We start from the raw sequence: 25,009 nt of genomic DNA, 5'->3' as shown, positions 1-25,009 counted from the left end.
TTAACTAACAGCAGCACAAATCCAGGGGTGTTTCAACAGAAAACTGACCAAAGGACCATGTGGCCCCCATTAAAATGCTAATGACCAAATATGGAGTGTTACTAAAGGGTGTGTCGGTTTTGGATGTATTTGTTTGACTTTTGGGGTCCTTTTCTGTGTTGATGTTACTTGCTGTGATAACATACCAATATAGTGCCGATGGATTATGGGGGGAAAATCACAGTCATAACAATCCTAGCACAATATCACTTGTGTAATTTAACACAGTTGTATATTTTGAAGGTAAGCCTTATTCACCAAAAAATCAAAACATACTCATCATAAATCACACGACTAAAAGCTTTCTTGTTCTTCTATGTTGTTTTTACTTTTTAAGCTCTCTTACTGGTGATCTTACAAAAACTGTTAATAGTTGGAATTTTTTCATTTCTTTTGTTCAACGGTGAATCAAATCTTTGCCTTGCTTTTCTTTTAACATGCTTCTTTCAAATTATTTATTAACCTTTTTACATTTTGGCTTAAGTTCGATAAAAAGACATGCACTAATTTCTCCTTTCTGGTGAATGTCCTTAAAACGAGTGTACATACTACTTACGTTCACTTACTGTTCTGAATCAACAAAAGAACACATGGACAGACATGGCTACTATAAAAGCAGTAAAGAACTGGATATACAAAAGTATACAAATACAAACCTGTCATAACTGAAATCCATTTACTCAACTGATGTGTTTTGCCTTCGATCTGCCAACATTACTTGCGCTGAGACTTTAAAATGTCACAGTTTCGTATTCATAAAACCTGACAAAATAAGCAGAGTTTGATCAAATAATAATTTTTGTGTTTATTACATTTTTGTTGGATGCTTTTTTGGAACATGATTTAATTGCACAGGAAAGAGGAATAGTTTAAAAATGTGTTTAATCAGATTTTTGTTTTTAATTACAGTCTCAGTCAGAATTGACCAACAAATGGATCGAGTAAAAGACTGTTATTAAAGCAGATCACGGTAATTAACACATCCATTCTGTTAAAGATTTGCTGCATCAGTAGCTTCAAACTGCTGTAGCTCCTGTAATCTCTCTAGTTTTAGTGTTTTCCACCCTTGTTTGATGAGCTGTTAGTCTATGGTCAAACTCTCCGCTGCCTTACCACCAGTGTTGAGGAGTAACTGAGTGCATGTATTTAGAATACCAAAGATGAGTAAATGTATTCAGTTACAGTTACTATTTTTAAACATGGTATTTAGAATACAGTTACTTTCGTAATACCATTGGAATACTTGTGTGTTTTTCACTTTCCACTCGTAAGATGAACAAATACATTTCGGGCAACATGTTTCTGCGTTAGGTTGGCTATCTATCCCATAATGCCCCTAAACAACATGCCTCTGTAACCATAGTAATGCAACGGGTGAAACCATGAGAAGGCTACACCCCTGACTAGCAGGCACCAGTGATAACATGAGTGGCCAGGTATGGATTCAGACCATGAGGTGGAGTAGGTGGAGCCACAACCACAGCCAAATCTATCTACTAGCAGCGAAAGAAAAAATGCTTTCACTTCCTGTAAATTCAAGTTTTTTTTTCACTCTAAAAAAGGAGCGAGGTGTCTGAAATCTGACGGTGCAGTGCAATCTTTGTGTCCCAGCCTCTCCCAGCTAACAACTTACTAGCTGCATCCAAAGACTCTACATCTAATCTGAAGAAACACCTTAACGTGATATTCCACCAAATGACTCCATAATGATACCAATTATTCCTGGTGAGCTCAACAATCATGGCGACTGCAAATGAAAAGTAAGAAGTAACACGAAGGATTAGCAGGAGTCGATATTCGAGTGTTTTTGATAATGGAAACCAGAGATTTTTCAACCACTGTGTTATATCCGTGCATCATGCAGCGACAGCTTACAGTGGTGTTTGTCATAACCGTAATTCCCAAGTCTAAATCGGCTCCTGCAAATCCTTCGTGCTACTTCTTACTTTTCATTTGCAACCAAAGTGCTACTAGTTCCCATTCACTCCATTTTTAAGCTAGGCTAAAGCAAACAGACTGCTGCCGGTTCAGGAGAATTACTACGCTGGTTACAAAATGCTTTTTCCTCACTTATCGAACTCTGGGAAATATAATGCACATTTTCACTTTGGGGTGGAATATCCCTTTAAAGTAAGTTTTTTTTATAGACTGTGTCTAGAAAGACACAGTTTTAAAAACGTATTTATCTATTTTGCGTTCTTAGTGCTTTATTTACCCGTGCCTGTACAGTAATGCTGTGCTATGTTCAACCACTTTGTCACTTTATTACAGAAACAGAATCTTTGATAAATAAAGTTACAAAAATAATTAAATTGTTTTATTTTCCAGTTCACATTGTTTAGCATAAACATGCCCTCTGCTTTCCTGCGGGAGCATCTACCAACACACATTTTGATGTTTAATAGACCTAAATTTTAAGGGGAAGTATTCCAAGTATTTAGAATACAGTACCAGGATTAAACAAGGTAACGGAATACGCTACAAAATACATTTTAAAGCAGGTGTTCAGTATTCTGTAACTAAATACATTTACGAAGTATTCTCCCCAACACTGCTTACTATAACCAGGGGTGATGTTTTAAGACGAGCTGAAGCCAAAAGGAGAACAAAGAGTATAAAAAAGCCTTTCCCTCAGTCTGAGTGGGGAATCTGAGACGGCTGGGACAGAATGAAATGAAACGCTGGCAAGGACGCAGGGGAGATGTTAATAGTATCATGTTTCTCAGATGCATCACTGCAAGAACACACACCAGTAGGTCGTATTATTATGACCTAGGGCTGTAGCGAAGCCTCGACGAAGTCGACGGCTCGATTCTAAAAATTTGTCGACGTCAGATCCGGAAGTCGACGCACCGCGCCCACTTGTTGCATCCCCAGGAGTTTGTAAATAGAGGAGGAATCTGCCTGTTTTTCCTCTAGTTCGCCCTCTTCTCCGCCTTCACTAACATCTCCGCCAAATACCGAAGACCCGGAACAACGTCCGTCCACTACTAGATTATTTTCCTGTTTTGCCCCTTCGTCTCCCGGCAACGGACAACAACTTCCGGGGTCAGATGCGCTGCTTCGTGCCTACCGCAGATGTAGAAAATCACCGGGAGCGCTTCTCCCTTCATTAAGGAGCTTCTTTCAGACATGAGGAGAGCTGTTTTGGTGGTAGCAGTCTCTCCTCCATGCTGGTCTGTTTGCTGCTGGGTGTTTTTGGTTTATTTAAACTTGGTAACTTGAACTTAATGTTGGTAAAGCTACTGTTAGCATCTTCGCTAACAGCTTCTTGCGTTGGGATAAGCTGTTACGTTTTGGTTTAGAGTTCATCTTTTTTGTGGTGTAGATCTCCCTTTTATTACATTTAGAGTGTTGTGGGTTTTCGGTTTAGTGTAAAATATCACCTGAGTTTGGTTTAACCCGTAAGACCACTCGCCTCACGCACATAAGTGACCAAAACAAAGCAGCATGGAGACCCTCCATCTTCTACCACCTCTCAGGCAGCAGCCTGCACTCCCAAGTTCTACACGTCACCAGAACATAACCAACCAACACAATAAATGCAGTGTTATACAAAATGGAAGGCCTGTAGTGTTTATTCTCTTACAGTAAGAATTTATCAATTTTTTTGAGGAATTTATTTGAGATTTTCTGGTTTTTGTTAATTGTGCAATAGAAAAATAATCATTAGATTAATTTTCTAAATAGTCATTAGAATAGTCGACTATTCGATAAAATAATCGTCAGAATAATCGTTTTAAAAATAATCGTTTACCCCCAGCCCTATTATGACCACTAGCAGCACCTGACACACCTGGCATACCTGGGTATCTAAAAATAGCTGTTATGTCACAATTTTATAACCTAATTACACAATTTAAAAGTCTGGATAGACTGATATCTTGTAAATGACGTTCACCAAGTTCATTAAAACGAGTACAGTAGCACTGCAGAGTCATAGCCCGGCAGCCATAGGAGGATGAGGATGACGAAGTAGTCCAAACTAAAACCTGCTGCTGTAGAAGTAGGGGGCCACAACGCCGCATTAAATCTGACTGATTTACATAAAGTTCCTCTGGTAAACTCTCTGCTTAGACCAGATCATTCATCTAAAATGCAAGTGTTAAAACTAAATTAGAAATCTTAGCAAACACACAGATTAGGAACTAACATCCCTTAAAAGAAATCATATGGTCTCTTCCATGTCAGACAACAAAAACGATCTCTTACTGAGACGAGATGGATTTATAATAGTTTCAGTCAACTAGTGAAAGAATAAATATTCACCATCTCTTGCTACCTCTCATGTAAACATGATTGACTTCACTGGTTTGTTTTGAGCAAAGAGGCATGCTCAGTTAGGGCTTGGTGTGTTGGGGGTGCAATGCCAAATTTTAGATGAATGTGGTTGCTGAGGTGGCTAATAGTCGCCGTGGGGGCCATCTTGAGTCAAAGTTGTTTAAGTGCATCCAATGGATTTTTTTCACTTCTGCCCAGTTGTTTTCTAACATATTTTAGATGAAGTTGGCCTGTTATCACCATGTTGGGAATTGCTCTCTATGAAAACACCCTATTAGCTAATTATCTGTCAAGCTGACTGAGTTAGTCATTTCTGTGTTTGCTCAGGTTGATTACCTTCAAGGTTGATTCCAATCAGTAGTAGATGTGCAACTAATGATTATTTTCGGGAGTTTTAATAAAATCTGTTTGGTGATTTGTGATGTTTTTCTAGTGAATACAGGCAAAGATCCACACAAAACATGCCGTGTAGTATGGTACGTTGGGGTATAATTTAAAGGCACACTTGGCAGTTTTGCTTGCTTTTAGCACCCCCTAGTGTCCATTATTTATTCTCCGTGGTTAAACCGAAAATGAAACTTATCTCCTTGCTGTGCGTTTGTGCCACCCTAGTCGACGATGAGTGAAATCTGGAAGATGCTAATAAATTGTTTGGATCTTTTAGAATTTTGCCCATCATAATGCTGTCTTTAGATGTTGTGGTCCTGAACTCCATAATGTAGAAGAACGTTGATGTAATAAATAGGTAGGCTCCATGCACCCACGGAACGCAAGTAGTGACGTCAAACCAAAGTTCACTAAAGGCAAAACAGATGCCGGAACACGCTTTGACAATTAAAAATTGCGCCCACATTTTCAAAGTTAACACACATTTCTTTCAACAACGGTAGTTTTTGCATCTTTACTGTTCCCCTGCTGAGCTCAAACACACTGATGCGCCTGCAGCCCCTCAGAGTTCCTGCTGCTCTAAACATTGAAAAAAATAATTTCATTTTCTGTTCTTCTTTTCTGATTATTTTGAATGGAGTCTGTTTGTTGCAACCACCAGGTACAAAAACAAACTTGTTTTTATTTGACTATTTTTCTGTCCTGCCTGTTTATTATCTTCCTGCATCTCCTCTCAATCCTAAAGAAAAACTGCTACCTGGGTTCATATATATTCACCTTATGAGTTACCTTTGAACTGCAGTTCTAAAAGATCTACCGACCGCAAATATAGCGGAGTGCGCGCTGCGTGCCGGCTGCACCGGTGAGGTGGAATCACTGGAGGACGGAACAGGTGATGTGCTCTGCTCCGCATCAGCGAAACGCATCAGGCACAAATAAAAGACAGAAAGCATGAAAGGATATGAGCCGACATAAACGATTGCATGTTAAATTTGTTTTTGAGGTGGCAACACTTTGAGAATGTTACTGTGGCCGTACTCAGGACACATCTGTCTGGAGCGCATCATCGATCAGAGCTCTGCGCCTCTCAGCTCCAAATAATCCCCAGAGAGTCCACATAGATAATGTCATATAAGCAGAACCAGGGGCTGCGCAGTGGCACAGTGGTTAGAGTTGTTGCCTTGCAGCGAAAAGGTCCTGGGTTTGCTTCCCGGCCTGGGATCTTTCTCCCTGTGCATGCGTGGGTTCTCTCCGGGTACTTCGGCTTCCTCCCTCAGTCCAACACATGACTGTTTTAGGTTGATTGGTCTGTCTTAATTGTCCTTAGGTGTGTGTGTGTGTGTGTGTGTGTGATTGTTTGTCCTGTGTGTCTCTGTGTTGCCCTGCGATGGACTGGCTCTCTGTCCAGGGTGTACCCCGCCTGATTGCCCGTTGACCGCTGGAGATAGGCACAAGCGCCCCCCCCCCCCCCCCCCCCCCCCCTTCCTGCGACCCCACATAGACAAGCAGGTTCAGAAAATGGATGGATGGAAGTAGAACCAGAATCGTTTTCGGGCTCCCCTTGGGTGTAAACTGAGGGCTTCCAGGGGAGCCTCCTTTGGGGTGAACCAGGATCCCTTTAGCTCACCCGTAATTCGAACCCTGCGTATGGCACAAGTTGGTCGCGTGAGTTGCCGGATCCTAGCAGACAGTTGCCGGAACGGTCCTTTCAAAATAAGACAGTTGCCGTATCTTGTTCCGGCAAGATCCGGCTCAAATTAAGCACTGGCTCCATGTGTGGAGAAGTCCTGCTACATGTGGCAGCAATACAAGAGCGAGGTAAGAAGGAGGAACCATTATGTAAGAATTTTTAATTAAACCTGCAACGCAAGAGGCTGCAACAGTCTCTTTTAAGATTAATCACTTTAGACCATGAATTATTTTTCTTCCTGTGGTTTTTTTTTAAGTAAGGCACAGAAATGTGGAGGAATAATTAAAGGGCGGGGGTTGTGATGAAATATATTTTTTATAGTCAATTAATTACGCCCATGAAAATTTCCGTTTGTTTTCTCCGGATGGTAGAGACGTAAGTCGAGCTTAAAGGCGTGTTTTCAGTGAGACCTGCAACACTGACCTCCTCTTCCTCCCACTCTCTCATCCCTCACCTCCTGCTGCTCCTGCAGAGATATATGTTCATAGAAAGCGGCGATGCTTTGCTTCTTTAAGGATGAGAGAGGGATGGATGAAAGAAACCAAATTAGAGAGATGTAAGATCACTCAGACTGCTTTAAAGTGGCTAAGTCTGAATTAGAGAAAGATTACGTCAAGTTGTTATGTAATGTTTGGAATGAAAGTGGGCTTTTTTTAAAGAGACGCTGCCATATTTATCGGGTTTTTGAGATGTTGCAAGGCTGGAGAGTGGGTGAGACTCCTACTCTCTGCTTCTGGGTCCATCTGAGGGAACCTGAGAGAAGGAGATGAGCCAAGGTTCTCAAAGGTCAGAATGCATTTAATGAGATTTAATGGACAAAGTGGAACTAGTTGTTTTCAGTCTCAGAGCAGAACAGGAGGATCCAGGTAGAAAGTGAGATCATTTAGATGGTAAACACAAGTACTTTAGTCCTTGGTTATTTACGGCGGTGTACTAGCACCGTTATCAAAATAAAGTTCCAAGAAAAGTCAGGTTAATATCAAGGTTTGTTATAGATATTTCAATGAAACGTGTTTGATATTGGAAAGTCTTTGATTTGAAACTGAAGGTCATAGGGTTGTCACGGTGTGAAAATGTAACCTCACGGTTATTGTGACCAAAATTATCACGGTTTTCGGTATTATCGCGGTATTTTTTTAAACGTGTTACATTTTCAGACAACTAAATAAACCCTGTATATCAGGAAAATATTGTCCTCAGTTTGTGTCTAAATTTAGCCTAAAATGTGTTATTTTAGAATAGAATAGAATACTTTATTTGTCAATTCTTCGAATGTGCTTGCCATACAAGGAATTGAAATTACGTTTCACACGTAATTTTTGTAATATTTTTTAATATTGTAATAATTTTTGTAATTAATATTTTGTAATTATGTTGTTTATTTGTTTACATTTTTCCCCTTTAGTCTTTAAAATACCAATATTTGCCCAAAACTTCTTATTTATTGTCTGTTTGATGTCATCATTTTAAAAATATTAGATCAGATGATACTCAGTACTCAAGTAGCCTTCTAATCAGATACTTTTTTACTCTTACTTGAGTAAAAAACCCTATATCAGGAAAATATTGTCCTCGGTTTGTGTCCTTCCGGTGAGCTTTGCAGATGTGGGAAAATGTCATCAGGCAGTAATCACTGTTAAATTCATAATTATTCTCGGAGACAGACCAACTCTTATCTGCCCCTGGGAGCCGTAATGCATAGCGTCAGTTCAACATCGGGTGTCCGCGACACGGTTTATATGCAGGTAGCGGCGCTGCGGCTGCTTTATATACTGTAGCGACTCGTTGCATTCTCCCTCAACCCAAATCCTCGGATCACGCATTTTAGCTAAAACGCTAATATTAGCTTGCCTTGCGTTGACTGTAGAGTTGTGGGTGATGGTCACGCAGATGTGTCATGAGATTTGAAGCGTTGCTGCCTTTCACAGACACTTTTTCTGCACGTGCTGCAAACAGGATAGCCGTCTTCTATCAACTGTCCCTCGACATTCTTCAAATATCCACAAAATGCCCGTACTTCCCACTTTGTGTTCTTTGAGGGATAATAAATGTCCTGAGCGCTGCCGTCTCCTCCTTTGGCCGTTATTTCAGCTTTAGCTTCAAGAAAGTTTTGGTTGTAAACAACAAAGCGCGCATGTGCCGCCGGCAACTTCAGCAGATGATACGGTGGCTGGTAAGGGTCACCGCGCCTACACCGCAGCCACGGTAATCCACTGAGATAATACATTTTTTAAAAAACAAGACGGTTATTATTATTGTCAACTTTTTTTTTACCGGGGTTTACTGCTACACCGGTTACTGTGACAACCCTAGAAGGTCAAGAGGGTTTCATAGAGGTGGAGTTTTTAGCACTGCAGCAGGAAGGTTGCAGGTTCGAATTTGGGCTGCATCCTCCCCGTGCATGCATGGGGTTTTCTCACACCATCCCAATAATTCATGTTGGGTAATTAGTAAGATGCTTTTGCTAGAAGTTACAGCAAAGTTTCAGTGGGGAGCTAAAAATGCCTCCCTGCTTGACACTCAACCTTAAGGGGTTGGATTTGGGGGGTTGAATAACTACATGGTTCCCGAGCGCAGCCGTGTGGAGAACAAATTTCACGCACACCAGTGGGGGGACGGGTGTAGGGAGGGTGCTAGTTAAGAAGATGTTCTCTGAAGAGCAGGGTCTTCAGGAGTTTCTTGAAAATTGAAAAGGAAGCCCCTGTTCTGTTAGTGCTTGGTAGGTCATTCCACATTTGTGGAACGATGTATGAGAAGAGTCTGGATTGTCCTGAGCGTGGTGTAGGCACTGCTAGCCGACGATCCTGTGATGACTGGAGCGGCCGGGCCGAGACGTAAGCCTTTGCAAGAGGATTCAGGTAGATGGGAGCCGTACCGTCTCAGACTTTGTATGCTAGTGTTAGCAATTTGAATTTGATGCATGCAGCTAGCGGTAGCCAGTGGAGCTCAATGAACAGAGGGATTACGTGTGCTCTTTTTGGCTGATTGAAGACCAGACGCGCCGCTGCGTTCTGAACCACTTGAAGAGGTCTGACAGTACAGCCTGGAAGACCAGTTAGAAGGGCATTGCAGTAATCGAGGCGGGAGATGACAGTGGATTGCACCAGGAGCTGGGTGGCATGTTTTGTTAGGTATGGTCTGATCTTTCGTATGTTATACAGCGCAAAGCGGCATGAACGAGCAACAGAGGCAACATGATCTTTAAAGGTCAGGTGTTCATCAATCATAACACCCAGATTTCGAACTGCCTTTGAAGGAGCCAGAGATAGGAAGTCATTTTGGATTGAGATATTGTGCTGTATGGATGGTTTTGCTGGGATGACAAGTAGTTCAGTTTTAGAGAGGTTGAGTTGGAGATGGTGGGATTTCATCCATTTTGAGATGTCAGAGAGACAGTTTGATATTCGTGCAGAGACAGTGTGGTCGTCCGGTGGAAATGACAAATAGAGCTGGGTGTCATCTGCATAGCAGTGGTAGGAGAAACCACTTTATTGTCCCTTATCATCATATTTGGACCTTTGGTCATGTAAACTGCCCACATTGGTTTTTCATGTATATTTTCTAATAGTTATAATGACTAAACACTGATATTTTGTCTCTCACCACCATCCAGGAAAACAAACATGTAATAGTCGTGCCTAATGTGCACTTGGGTGTTTTGTAAAAGAAAATGTCATAAGTATTAGTTTTAAAGATGTCTGTGCAGTGATGGAGCATACATTCAGTCAGCAGAGGAAGATGAGTGAATCTGTGGAGACATAAACAAACCATGAAGAAGAGGAAGAGGATAAAAGAAACAGTCTGCAAAGCAAAATTTTACACTCGGTTTGGAGGTTTTCTATAGGGACAAGTCTCCTTCCAGATCTCTGTCAGAGATTTCTCTGCTGCTACCCTGGTGCTGTGGTTGCTATGGTAAAAGCCCAAGGCCTCGTCTCCATGCTGAAGTCTTGCACAGTTGGCCAGTGGTTTGTGTGTGTGTTTGAAGTGTGTTTCTATCTATTCTTTGATTAAAACAGAGGGACAGAGGAGATGGTGTGTTAGCTTGTTGATCACATGACTCTGTGTGACAGTCCAGAGATCAGCATCTTCAAAACCTCTCTTTGTTCCCACTTGAGGACGCATGTCTTTGAATTTGTACAGCTTTCTGTCACTTTCTAAAAATAAAAACCCAAACTGCACATCTATAAATATTAAATGAAACCATTTTTGTGTAGAAAATAGAATCAAGGTGGTGAGAAACTCCTCAAACGTTATCGATCTTCGTTTGAAGGCTTTTGCGCTGGAAGAACTGCTGCGGTTGCACGGTAAGGTTAAAAAAGGCAAGTGGGGTAGGGGATGGGGGTCTCTGCCCTGTCGCTAGGTAACAGTCTCCAGGCCTAAAGGCAAAGCTAAGCCTGGTCTCCATGGAAACGTCATTGGTTTGGGAAGTACATTTGAGTTTTCCATGGTACTTGTGTAATGGTGAACAGATTGGAAATTTGGAATAAAAAAACAACATAGAAAAGACATTCCAGCAGATTTAATGTTTTTGAGTGTGTAGCTGTCATTGGAGCTTTTAGACCAAGATCAGCTGATTCTGTTCCTCCAATCAATTACCCTCCATATTCTGCCTCAGGACCGCTGCATTCATGTGTCGGATTAAAAATGTTACTTCATGAGCATGTTTTTACTCCTGTTGCGTATTTCTAAACCCCATTCACTACCAGATATAGACTAGGGTGTCTGCGATATGGAAGAAAATCTAAATCACTATTATTTTTTCTTATTAAGTTGTTTTACTTACTTTTCTGGGAAAGTTCACTTTTTAAGGAGACTGCAGGCAGATAGATTACATTCATAATGCGGTATTTTCAGAGGCCATCACTGGATTATAAGGGTCAGACTTCGTTTTGCTTAGTGGCGACTATGCTTTATTATGAGCTTAAATGTACCTTTATCATACTAGAATGAAGTCAGAGTAACTTCACTTATTTAGAATTAGGCAGAAAGGGCTGCTATAAAAGCAGAGAAGACCTGTTTCAAAGGCATGAAGATCAAAGCAGGAAGTCGGCGCAACAAAAGTGTTTCTTTTTTCTGGAGCGTTGGTGCTTGGAAATATAATAGAATGGGGAAATACCCCTGGGTGCTAAGCCACAGAGCGTTCAGGTGTCATAATTAACAAAATAGAAGTGTATTCTTTCTGCATATATCCCCAGATGGGGCATAATTTAGCATGCATGCAACATGGAATGTGACAAATCATTTTAATATTCGTATTTGTCAATTGTGTTGTTTTGTGACCTTTTATGCTTAAAAATCTACGTAAAAAAATTTTTGGTTTATTTCTAAGCCGTTACAAGTGGAAGAGAATGAAATGGGGCATCAGACTCTAAAGCAAAATGGCAGTAGAAGAAGAGTTGTGGCTCTTCTCTGGATAGAGAATAGCTTGATTGCACAACGTCCAGTGGTAGACCATTAGGGGTGGTTAATAGGTCCGTCAATTACAGTAAATTCAGTTCTGGTGCAAAGCTAATGCAACGTGGAAACGGAGAGTCGATGAGAGAATGAGCTGTTAACCTGAAATAGAACTGTTTATGCTTTTATGCTGGAGTCACTGCTGTGTGAATGAGAAGAGCTGTGTTTAAAATCTTAGCTAAATTTAGTCTGTTGTCCTTCAATCTGAAAGGGTTTTATGTGAAAAATGAAAGGCTGTTTCTCCATGGGTTATTTTTAGTCAGTATTTTTGTTTAAAACAATTTTGAGCATTCATTCTGAGTGCTTCTTCTAACTGCATTACTTGGTAAAACAACTCTTAGTAAAGCAGATTTTCTGTGTTTTAGAATGACTGCACACACACAAAACCTCAGCAGAGACAATAGAAATGAAGTCTTTTGTCTAGAAAAGCTCCCAAGCATCACAAACTCACAAATGTGTTGCATTTTACAAAATCTTTCTTAAACATTTTGCAGACATTTGAACTGTGGAGCATTTTTGACACGTGTATGACTCATTACTACATTATGATGTTTCTCCAGTTAGTCTCGCGGGCCCTGAATAAATGTCAAACACCTATGTCCACATTAGTGACACAGGATTAAAGGACATTTAGAGCAGTCACATAAAAGAAGATAAATCCGACTGCGCTGATCACAACTTAAATCAAATTTATGCTCACGTCAAACATGTTGGCACTAATAGCCTTCCATATATTGAAGTGGATGAAGGAAACAACATCAGCTGGTTCACAAACCCCTTAAAACTATTATTACTTTTAACCACAGCTTTAGCATAAAGGTGTTCTAAATATTTCCTGGAAGTGTTGTCTACATGTTAATGTGAAATATCCAGTTTAAGACCGAGTCTCAAATAACCCAGTTCTGGATTTTCTCCTACCAGATCTGATTCCAGTGGCTGATCGGACCACCATTTTATGGGCTTCTCTCTGATTGTCTTTACGATTCCTGACAACAACATTTAAATAAGAAGGTGTAGCATTCCTAAGGAAGGATGAGCGGCCAGACGAAGTCTAGACTGGGATACAGTGGACTACTGTGGGTGGGAGTCCCTAAGTGTGAAAAATCTGAGTCTGGTACAGCAAAAAAACACCAGAAGGCATAAATGATAGAGAGCTGTCAGAAAATGACTCTCAGAGACACAGGAAGTTCAGCTGGATCATGGGAAAAATATCCAAGAGATGTCCGCTGGGAAAACAGAGCCCTGTCAGTTACTGAGACGTAGAACTAAATCAGGAATTCCAGATTTTTGAGACTTGCTTATAAATTAAATTCTGCACAAAGATTTGTAAATATATGCAGCTGAGTCTTTCAGGATATATTTACAACATCTGTAAGTTGAAGCTGACACGTTTTCATAAAATGATGTCAGTTATTGACCAATCTGTCAGTAATCAGCCTTGTTTTCAATGTGACCAGCTGAGTTAAAGGACATTACTCATGCAGCTGAAATCTTTACTACCTCCAGACCTGCTGAACCAAATTTTCTAAAGCGAGTAAGCTGACATGGCGATTTTACTTTGTGATTGTAATTTCAGTGAGAGCTCCCCCTCCCTCACACACACACACACACACACACACACACACACACACACACACACACACACACACACACACACACACACACACACACACACACACACACACACACACACATGCTGCAGAGACAGAAGAGCGAGCAGACAAAAGCAGGCTTGTGTCCATGAGAATCTGAAGCACAGTGGGTCTCTATGTATAGGAGCAGTGTCAGGCTCGTCCCAGAGAGCCCGGGGAGGATGGTGGGGGTGCAGTTTGAGGGGATTTCACAGGCTCTTTTCCTTACAGCATGGCTGAAACAATGCAAACGATGTTAAACATGCATCTTTCTTCCTTTTTCCGTTTTCCTTTAAATCTTCACGTCCTGATTTAGCAGCTAGCAGATGAATCTGGATAGATGGGCGGCAACAAACCCAGTTTCTGCATTCCAAGCAAATAGCCGTTTATTAGAAAAGAAAGTTTTGAAATAATTCATGTAAAGTGACTGAATCTCCTGAAAAGCACTCTCTTTATAAGAAGCATTATAATCATTAAAATTAGTTGCCAAGCAACAGTACTCTAGTGTTGCCAAAGAACTCCTACTTCTGTTGGCTGAACATAAAACCTTGATTGTGGTAGAATTCTTAAAGTTTTCATTCAAATTAACAGGCACAACGTTATTTTGAAGGTTTGCCAAAAACCTTTCTAGCTTCATCATTTGTCAATGTTAGTAATTAGAATCCTGGAATGAAAGGCAGCAGGTAACATGCATCCTAAAAAAACATCAAAGTAGGGCTGCACGATATTAGGAAAACCTGCGATATTCGATAACAGTGCTTAATATTGCGATATCGATATTACTCACGATAAATGAACAAATACTAAAGTATGCAGTGTTGATGTCGTCTGGCGTGTGACATCTGCTCTGGGTTCAAAGCAAACAAAAACTAATGCATGAATTCCATTACAACATAACATTTTTATTGCAAAAATATGCAGCTGCACCTGCTACTGTATTAGCAGCAAAACAACAAACTGCATGCATGCAGTTTCTCAGTGACTTTAAAACATCACCACCACCATAAAACTTTTTCTGATGCTCCAAATACAGAAAAACATCCCTTACCAGGGTTTTTGAGTAAATAAATAAAAAATCAGAAAATAAGTTTAAATGTTAAATAATAGTTAACATCACTTAAATGCAACAGCAAATTCTCTCATTGCTACTGAACATTTTCTCCACTTATGTGGTTATGATATCAGGCTGTTGCTGTAATTGGGAAGTGAACTGTGCTGGGCCAAACTAGGAGAATATTAAGATTTTCTGAGGGAAAGAGAAAAACAATTGTCTACCTTTCAGAAGAGGAACTGGCAAAAAAAACTACATGGAAAATATGTGAAAACGTTTGTTTTTAACCCCAAATTGAACAAGTTTACCTAGATCTTAAAAAGCAGCTCAGATGATGAAACTGCAACTATGATTCTGATAACAAGCTAACAAATTGAACTAGCTCCTCTAAGATAACCGGCTAGCAGAGCTTCTGACTGACAGTTTATGTGCAGCAGCAAATCAACTATCCTGATTAACAAGGTTATAAAAGCTCATAAAGGAAAAATCACTTTGATGTGTGGGGGAACTTTTCCAGGCCCTCTTTAGCAGGGTGGGACTGGGAGGAGAGTGCTGTAGCCTTTTATGGGCCATTCCCATCTGTACCGGGTCGGCCCAGGCCGGGTAGCCCCAGTCGGCCCCAGCCTGGCCCGGTTGATTCCACACATCCTTGCTTAGGTATGCAAGGAATGCAGTCAGAGACGTTTTCAGTTTATCGCGCTTATCAGCATGATAATGAATGATAATGAACTGAGCATGCCTTAAGCCCATGTTGGCTGATTCTACCCACCAATGAGAGGCTTGCTGTAACGGAAGGTGTGAATTTGCTGTCAGCAGTGGGTGTGTTGGCCCTGGTCGGCCTGAAGCAGACCCCCTCGAGAAGAGGGCTGAGACTGAGCCTTTAGCTGGAAGCTAACCGGAGCCTGGGGCTAACACTAGCGACATGAAGGTGGGTTGGTTCACCGGCACATGTCGGAGTCAGCCCGGTAAAAATGATTAACGACACCGAGCGGACTCATGTTCACTTTTGAAAGCAGCGCTGATTCCAGAAACATCAGCACAAAGTGCGTTTGTTGCTCTGAGCCAGCATGACAAACAAGGGAACGGCGCCGCTAACTCAGTTCGGGTGTTGCTTTCCATCCTAAGGGGCGGGAGTATTACGTGAATGGACCCATCTGATTGGCTGCATTTCAGAAGGGCTACATTAGATTGGTCAAATGATACTTCTGCGTAAAAAACAGAGCTGGTTTACAAAAAGTTGATGTATGACACGGATGGAAATGTTTGAACCAAACATTTATTGCCGTTTTTGACGTGCTTTGCGATGGGCCTATCGCACTTCCTGTTAACCCGATGACGATAATTTTTCGATATATTGTGCAGCCCTACATCAAAGTGTTGAAATTATTCAAAGATTTACAAAAACTTAGCTTACAGTTTCTTCCGGAGATGAGTACCATGTCAGCCCATCAGCCGTACCCTCTGAAAATGTGGCATCCTTCATCACAAAGAGATTCAAAGCAACAAAATAGATTGTTTTAAACATTTTCATGTAACTTCACTAACATTTTAGTTGTAACATGGTTGCCTCTTTCACAGATAACTCACTTTTGCTTATGATAGTTTGATTTACTTTTACAATGTACTTTCAAATTGTTCACTGTAACAAATTCCGCAAAGTTACCCATTCATAGGTCACTTACAGTCATTTAGTCCCAAAGTTCAGCAGATACTAAAGAGAACAGCTGATCCATGTGTTAATTCTTAGTTTGTGCTCCATATCTCTAACTTTAAACTACAGAAGGTGATTGTTCAGATCTTTTCTAGTCAAGTTTCTATGGAAATGTTATGAATAATTCATATTTTACCTGTTATGGAGCAGATTTAGTATAGAGAAAATGAAAGTAGCTGTATTTCCTAAGCTTCACGTGACCATGAATTTCACAATATATCACATAATTTTGACAGAATTTTAAAATTCCATTCAGAAATGCTACACTAGCTAGCTCAGCCGCTAATTTCCATTTCAAATAATTGTAGATCTGTTTATAACTATTGAATGGGACATTTATGGGAATTTAAATCCTTCTAAAAAAGCTAGTTTTGCAACTTGCTTTGATTCTTTTTTAGATTAAAATTTTAAAATATCACCCACTCAGACTAGCCATTAGCACATCTATCTGGATAAAATGTATCTCTTTTTCTTTGCACTGAGGTTGTTCTCCACCACAGAAGCACATTTCAATCAAAGTGGAACTGATATTTTAAGACTCTAAACATGATTAGAACATCCAATATTGAAATAACTGAAATTTTTTAGGAGAAAAGATTCTAACTGGTATTCATAACAGATTCCAATAAAACAGATGATAATCAGAAAAACAAGCAATTATGTTTCTTGTTTACAGGATACTAAAATAAGTGTCTTTGTTTCATGTTGGCAAAAGAATTGAAGCAGCAGGAAGATGAAAACACTAGATGTAGCTACTCCATCCATTGTTGTCCTTCCCTCTCTCCCCCTTTAAAAGTACACAAAAGCTGTGGCAGTCCTTTGTGGTGCAAAGCTGGGAGCAGTCAGAGTGACCTGGGTGGAGAGAGGAGGGCTTGGGACCAAAACACACACACACACACACACACACAACCCCCTGTTGTCTTAAGGTGAATAACACCACCCTGTCCCAAGCACCATCTAAGCACAACTTCCATGAGATGAATGTGACAAGCTGAAACAGCACAAACTCACACAGTGAAAGTGCTCCATCACCACTAGGCTCTCTCCCCTAGAGGCAGCCACGGATCAGCCACCATCTTTCTTTAAAGAACAGATCTCAGCCAGCTCACCTGGACTTCTCAGCCCCACACACCACCTAGCTGTCCCTCGTCGTTGTTAATGCACCTGTTAGCCCACGACACATGAAGGAGTTCAAAACCTAATCGTTTTTGTATTTAATGACCTCGTCAAGTAGCTAAATGTTAAAATAAAGATTCCATTTAACCTTAAAGATGCTGCAGTGATGTGGGGCCCTCTGGTGGTGGCAGCAGGTAACAGCAGCTGTTATTTAGGTCAGAGCTGTTCTGGGCTTTCTGAATACCGTTTATCTGTGACAAGACTGAGCGGATCAGAGGCAGACAGAGCTTCACGCCAATACCCATAATGCACTGACTGCATAGAGGGCAGCCGCTCGTCAGCTGCTTGGATGCCAGGGAGTTAGTTTGGAGGCTGATGGTTGTGATCGACAGAGATGGAGGGGTGTGGTCCTGCTGCAAAGTCATCCCTGGAGCTAAAGTCCAGCTGTTTTGGGTGAACTTCAGCTCATCAGTCCCTCATTAAATTCATCAAAGCTGGAGGAATGCCCAATGAGGCAGCTCACATCAACACCTCATCTGCACATGAAAGTTTGTGTGAATACTTTGGTCCAAATATGATAATAAGCTGCAAACTGAGCTGTTATTTGTCTCATGAGGTGTTTTCTCTGCTCCATCTGAAGTGACACAGCTGAGCTGAGCAGATGGCATTGCGTCTGAATCAACAGTGGGGTTTTACTGGAGTTTATTTTTGTTTTTCATCGCTGTCAGTTTCTCAGGAGAAATTTGATGCAAACTTCAGCACATACACTGAAAAGTGTCCTAGACGCATGATTAAAGAGCAAGTCACCTCCTACCAGAGTCTAAGTCCACTCCCACTTCCTGTTTGAAAAATGCAACAATTGCTGTTGCCTAGCAAACCGAGAGGGCGGAGCCACTAACAAATAAACACACACACAGGCTCACAACAACATTGTGACATCTTATGGTAACAGCTAACGTTCTAGGGTACCTCTTAGCCAATAGCAATGGCAGATTTAAATTCAAATGCCGTGCTGAGTTTTTACCTGACAACGGCACAACACTGACAGTTTTAGGCAGAAAATTTTAATTTTAACTAAAATGCACTAAAGTGCAAAACTATTGACTACATGTGTCTGCAGCACGATTAGAGACGCATTTATATAGTTTATCAGGAAAAAATGTTGATTTGGGGGTAGGGTTGTCACGGTATGAAAATGTTACCTCACGGTTATTGTGACCAAAATTATCACGGTTTTCGGTATTATCGCGGTATTTTTTAAACGGTGTTGCATATGTTCAGAAAGCATTGATAGTCCTGTTCTACACAAACTGAAATAGTTCTGAAAAGGTTTAACAGTGTTTATTAAACCTAAAATAACACAAAGCCTTAGCAAAAGTGCAACTTTTCACAAGTAAAGGAACAAATAGCTTCTTTTTCTGGAACATGTTACAGTAGTCAGTGCAGGTTTAAATTATACAAATCCAAACATTCGAAACATAAACAATATGTAAACAAATCAAAGAAACACCACTTGTTTTCTCATATACTTGTTTTCTTCATTATCAAAATGAAAATCTAAAACTCCAGTCCACACTTGACTTGAGCACTGTACAAGTCAACCTTAAAAGAATATGTATTTAAAATAAATAGCCACTTTAAACAAATTACTAAAATAACTACTACACTATGTAATCAAATCCAAATGTTCAAGTATAAATGGCATTGAATAAGTAAACAAATCAATGACAAGGAACTAATTGTATATTTCTCTTCATCGTCAACAAATAAGATGCTTCATCCAGCAACAGGGTGTCCGTGACACGGTTTAAATGCTGGCAGAGGACGCTGCGGCTGCAGGATATAGTGACTCGTTGCATTCTCCCTCAGCCAAAAGTCCTCACGTCATGCATTTAAGCTAAAATGCTAATGTTAACTTACCTTGCAGTGGCTGTAGAGACGTGGGTGATGGTCACGCAGATGTGCCATTAGATTCGAAGTGTTGCTGCCTTCTGCAGACACTTGTTTCCTGCACGTTCTGCAAACGGGATAGCCGTCTTCTATTAACTGTCCCTCAGCATTTTTCAGAAATCCAAAATATGCCCAAACTTCCGAGTTAGTCTTCTTTGAGGGCTGATGGATGTCCTGGGCGCTGCCGTCTCCTCCTTCGGCCATTATTTCAGCTTCAAAGTTTTGGTGCCGTTGCAAACTAAAAAGTGCGTGTGCGCGCCGCGGGAACTTCAGCTGAAGCGACGGTGGCTGGTAAGGGTCACCGCGCCGAAACCGCGGCCACGGTAAACCCACCGAGATAATTTAGTTTTTTAAAAACTGGACGGTTATTTTTATTGTCAACCTTTTTACCGGGGTTTACCGCTATACCGGTTACCGTGACAACCCTATTTGGGGGTGACTTGCACTTTAAGGACAACCTGAACCCTTTATGAACACCTAGTGGTTCTTTACTCCAGTCCTGGCCTGATCCTGACCCTACCAGTGTTCCCATCTCAGGTCTTGCTCTGAAAACTCTATTTAGATAACAAATAAGCAGCTAAGTGTCTTCTGGCTGTTATGAAACTGTTTATTTTGACTGTTATGATTAGTCAAGAGGCCAGTTGTTGACTCAAATAAGGAAAAAAAAATAAATCTAAAATTTAAGTAAAAGCAGTGCTAGATACTGTATTTCAGTTTAATTTGAGCATGTTTGCAGAAAATTGATTTGAAACTACTTTGAACAACAAGATATTAAAACTATTTAGTTTTTTTGGTTAAAAGTTGCTCAGGATTAGGGCTGAGAAGGACGCTTCACATTTAAGGAAGTACCTCGGCTGATTCAGAGTTGATGAACTTTTCACGGACAAGAAAGTCTCTAAAATATAAATATATGTGAACACAACATGACATGAGAATAATACTCGTAAAACAACGTGTTTTAGCTCTGCTTGTCGGCTACAGAAGCACATTTATAAACAGAAACGTGAAGTCGCCATCTTAAAAAAACAGAGGAACTGTGGTTTTGTGTGATATGCTTGTCAGCCACTAGATGGTGTCATTGGATAAGAGGAACACTCCGGAAAGAAGCTTTAATGTCAGTAAAATTGGTGGAGTTTTAACCATTTGTGTATTTCTTCAGTTGATTGGTTGTAGCGGCCATATTGAATCAGCTATAGATAAACATCTGAAAAGCCACCCACGGGCTCATGAGATAATTAGCTAAAACACACGCCGACAAACATTTACTGTTGTATCTATTTACTCTAGTCGCCACAGTTAGATGAATTCTTCATGACTGAAACCTTGTCAGACTGATGAGGGTCACTCTTGAGTAAAAATGTGACGATGCTTTCTTTATTTAATGTTAAGTAGGAATATGTTAGAATATGTTATTAAGGTAGGATAGGAGTTGTGTGATATTATAAAAGCAAAAACAAGTCTGCACTTCTGCAAATGTAATAAATAAACTGATTTATAGAATGTAGTCATAATTTAGTGGATAGCTCTACTACCTGTTGTCTTTGCAGCATTTCACCACTAGAGGGAAGCAGAGAGCAGCATAATTCAATAATTGACTTAATAAAAGGAAAAATACACTTTACATTAATTGGATGATTTGTGTTTTCTTTACTACTTGCTAAAATCAGATGATTGGATGAATTCAAGAAATAATCTAAATCCAGAAACTCATTAATATACTTTTTTTATTTCAACAAGAATAGTGCCTTTCATCATTGTTAATTTTATGTGAGTGAAGCTGGAGCGCTGTGTGTATCCAGTATAATAAATAATTAAGTAAAATTACATAATAATTGTTTTATTAAAGAAGAAATCTATACATCCATCCCTCTGTGAGTAAAAGCATTGATCCGTCCCTGGAGATAGCTTTTGGTCCCCTAGGGACAGATCAATAGGTCATGGGTTTGGGACATTGTTTGTCATCTATGTCTGTCTTTATCTATTTTACTAAAGCATGAATGTGATTTTTCTGGCTTTTCCGTCCCATCCTGATGGTGTGTTATTGTCATTAACAAAGACTGATTTCCACTGAGAGGTCTGGAAGTAGGTGGGCTGGGGCACGCTGAGGAATCTAACAAACATTTGGACAATTTCAGTCTCTTGTTTTCGTTTCTGTCTTCGTCCTACAGTCCCATCTAACCAGTTCTGCTGTCTCTGTTTTGACCAGACCATGGCGGAGTACAGCTCTCTGCTCAGCGACCTTTCTGAAAACATTACCAACGAGGATCTGGAACAGCTCAAATCGGCCTGCAAGGAGGACATCCCAGAGGACCAGAGCAACAACATCACCTCCTCCAAGGAGTGGTTCAGCTACCTGGAGAAGAACGACAAGCTCGCCCAAGGTCAGAGAGAATAAATTAGTCTTTTAGTTGAAGGTTGGCCTGTTTATTATTGACTTAGAGGGGTTTAGGTGGCCTTTCTAGAGTGTTTCTGTGTAAAAATGTCAGCTGGGCTCAGACTGGCTGCTAGCTCATCAGTCATTGGATGTTAACCTAATTTATCAAATCAGAGGACAGTCTGAAATCTTTCTGGATTATATATATATATATATATATATATATATATATATATATATATATATATATATATATATATATATATAATCCATATATATATATAATTATTATTATTATTATTATTATTATTATTATTATTATTATATTCCTTTACACAGCAATGTACCCCAAATTATCCTCAAAATCACTCCAAAGCTGTTTAGGTCACACTGAATCTGATGCTTCCTGTGCAGATAACCTGTCCTACATCGAGCACATCTTTGAGATCTCACGGCGACCGGACCTGCTGACGAGGGTGATAGAGTACCGCACCACTGTTCTCAAGATCTCTGAGGATGACGAGATCGACACCAAACTTACACGCATTCCCTCTGCCAAGAAATACAAAGGTAGCACGCTAAAAAGCACCCACTTTCTTTTGACACATCTTGCTTCAGAGTAATAAACCAGTTCCAGGAAGACATGTTGTCAGGCCTAAGAGCTGAAACAGCAACCAGCACGTTAGATTTAAAGCATCTGGGTCACATGTGGCGTCTGATTGTGGTTTATTTCATATTTCTATAAAGACAAAAATAAAGAGTCAAGGATGTAGAAAGTTGGAAGTGAAAGCAAAGCTTCCATATGTAGTGACGTTCTGACATCTGGTGGTGGAAAATGTAATTAACACAAGTCTGTAGTTCTTAGTCATGGCCAGACATTTTGAGAATAACACATATTATTTGTAACTAAGCTTTTATGATGGCAGGCTGCATGAACTCAAAGAGTGATTAGATGAAATCCCCATGTAGAACATTTCTACTTCAAGTGATCTGAGAACTCCAACAAGCTCCAGGACCATCTAGAAGGGCAGTAAAGAAGCCTGTTCTCACTAAGAAAGTATCATCTCACTCAAGGTCTAGCCTCCGATTGCGCTCATGAATAAACAATGGTACCTAAACATGCTCCCAGAGGAACTCCTCCAGTTTAGTGATGAACGATAACTTATCAAACATGATGGAACACTGTACCAGAAGGCTAAATCAATAACGACAGGGCTTAGGCTGCATAATAACACCATTTGATGGAATATTGACAAAGTAAACCTTACAATACAAATTGTTAATTACAACAGTAATCAGACTAGTCTGCCTTCAGTCAGGATTTGGCCTGAAAGTTTACTGACAGCTAGAAAAGCTTTTAATCTTATGAAATACTTTTAATCGGACTTCAGCAACCATAGGAACATCCAAGAAGATAATAGGAAAACACTAAACAGCAAACTGTATGAAAAACAACATTTGTCAAACTAGAAATGTTTGGTCATGACTTGATCAAAAATGCAAACATTTTTGCATAAACATTTGAAGAATTTCTATAACAAATATATTTTTTCTTTTCTCTCCCCCATGCTGCACTCCTGGAACTAAAAGACATCATCCGCCAGCCTTCTGAGGATGAAATTATCAAGTTGGCCCCTCCCCCTAAAAAGGTGTGAGGTCAACACCTGCAGGCCCGCTTTTTGCACCTTAATTTCTCCACTCCTGGCCCTTAAGTCAACCATGACCAACCCTGTTACCCCCCCCCCCCCCCCACCTCAGCCTCACACACATCCCTTCCTCACACACGTCCACCTACGTCCCTCCGCCTCCCAGGTACCACTTGCCGCAACACGGAACCATGCAGGCTTCAAAGCAACCAATCAGATCGTAGCGACGCAGCTTCTTCCCTAGCTGAGGGGGACTGAGAAACTGCAGAAAAGACTTTACAAGAAGACGGACCAACAAAGTATGCATGTGAGGAGAGAGCTAAAGTCTCTACAGATTCAGATGCTTAGTGAGTTAGCTTAGATTGAGTGGACTCTGTCATGGTATTTGTGTGTGTGTGTGTGTGTGTGTGTGTGTGTGTGTGTGTGTGTGTGTGTGTGTGTGTGTGTGTGTGTGTGTGTGTGTGTGTGTGTGTGTGTGTGTGTGTTGTTAAAGATTGTTGAAGATAAAGACATCCAACCAAGAGGAGGCAGAGGTTACCAATCCTGCCTCGAAGCAAAACATCAGAAAATGTATTTTTGTCCAGTGAGAAAATCTTAAAAAGCGTAAATAGTCCTGCTCAGAAGCCTTTAATCCACGAATGGATTACATGTGCAGTGATATCTAACGTAATTCATTAGTACCTCAAACTTCTGCTTTTGGATTCTCCTTATAGCGCAAAATGGTCAAAACATCAAATGTCATGTTCTGAAAATGATTGAACCACTACCTGGGCATAGATTAAAATTAACAGATGTAAATAAATGAGAGAAACTGTAGAGGCAATATGCTGCTTCAGCTAATAGGCAGTGAAAATGGTTTAAGTCTGACGTATGTCGCTGCTTCATTTCTGTAAAGGTGCTTGTTTAGTGTGTAGCTAGCTAGCTGCCTAAATATCCCTGGGTGTTTGCGATGTGAAAGGAATAGTTCTAATGCCGAACTTGTGTCTGTCAATTAGCCAAGAGTAAGCATTAATGCAAGACTGCTGAGAGAGCAGCGCTAGGTTTTTACAGTCCTTTTTTTGTCATCATGCTATGCTAAGCTAAGCTATCTTCTGCTAGCTGTATCAGAGTGGCACCGGTATTTCTGACTCGCCAGGTCTCCAGTAATGCGTAGCTGTTAAATAACAAAGCAACATTCATCAAATTACACATTACTTTGCGATGGTTGCATCTGAATTACTAAATGTAATCATTAAATATTAAATGGTTTTTAGCAGCTCTAAGTGCATTCCCTTTAATGTGACATGACACATTATCATGTTTCTAGATCAAAAAGAAAGGTCTAATATTTTAGAGAAATATATTTAAAGCTGATTTTATTAAAATAAAAGCCAACTTTTGCCTTTAGCTCATAGGGTATTTAGAAGAAAGTTTTATTTAGAACATTTATTTTAGAAGGGTAGATATGTAAATAAATATATAACAAAACGATTTGGTAGGAATGATTTAATTACCCACAGTTTATGCTCTACTGAGCTAATGCTAGCTGTAGCAGCAGTTCTATCACATGTGCAGTGTCGTAATGTGGGCAAGTACAGAGTTAGTCGGTATCTCTCTGGGAGGATGGTGATTAGTTGGACGCACACAACTGTGGGAAAAAAGCACATTTGCATTATTATTTATTATTGATAATTCATAAA

At 40.3% G+C, this 25,009-nt stretch overlaps 1 protein-coding gene across 1 annotated transcript in view; it reads left to right on the top strand.

The window, feature by feature from the left end:
• The window catches only part of LOC107376975 (proliferation and apoptosis adaptor protein 15), a 70,651-nt gene extending 47,202 nt beyond the window's left edge, over positions 1-23,449 (top strand). The window contains exons 2-4 of the mRNA XM_015946318.3: positions 21,517-21,691; positions 22,099-22,254; positions 23,275-23,449. Of these exons, the coding sequence (XP_015801804.1) occupies positions 21,520-21,691; positions 22,099-22,254; positions 23,275-23,339 (393 nt within the window). The 5' untranslated portion in view covers positions 21,517-21,519 and the 3' untranslated portion in view covers positions 23,340-23,449. The remainder of the gene's footprint in view (positions 1-21,516; positions 21,692-22,098; positions 22,255-23,274) is intronic.
• The last annotated feature ends 1,560 nt before the right edge of the window (positions 23,450-25,009 follow it).

Source organism: Nothobranchius furzeri, chromosome 2, assembly GCF_043380555.1.
Source record: "Nothobranchius furzeri strain GRZ-AD chromosome 2, NfurGRZ-RIMD1, whole genome shotgun sequence".
Lineage (NCBI taxonomy): Eukaryota > Metazoa > Chordata > Actinopteri > Cyprinodontiformes > Nothobranchiidae > Nothobranchius > Nothobranchius furzeri.
Note: the sequence above shows the minus strand (reverse complement) of the source record. Positions and strands in the feature narration are given on the sequence as shown.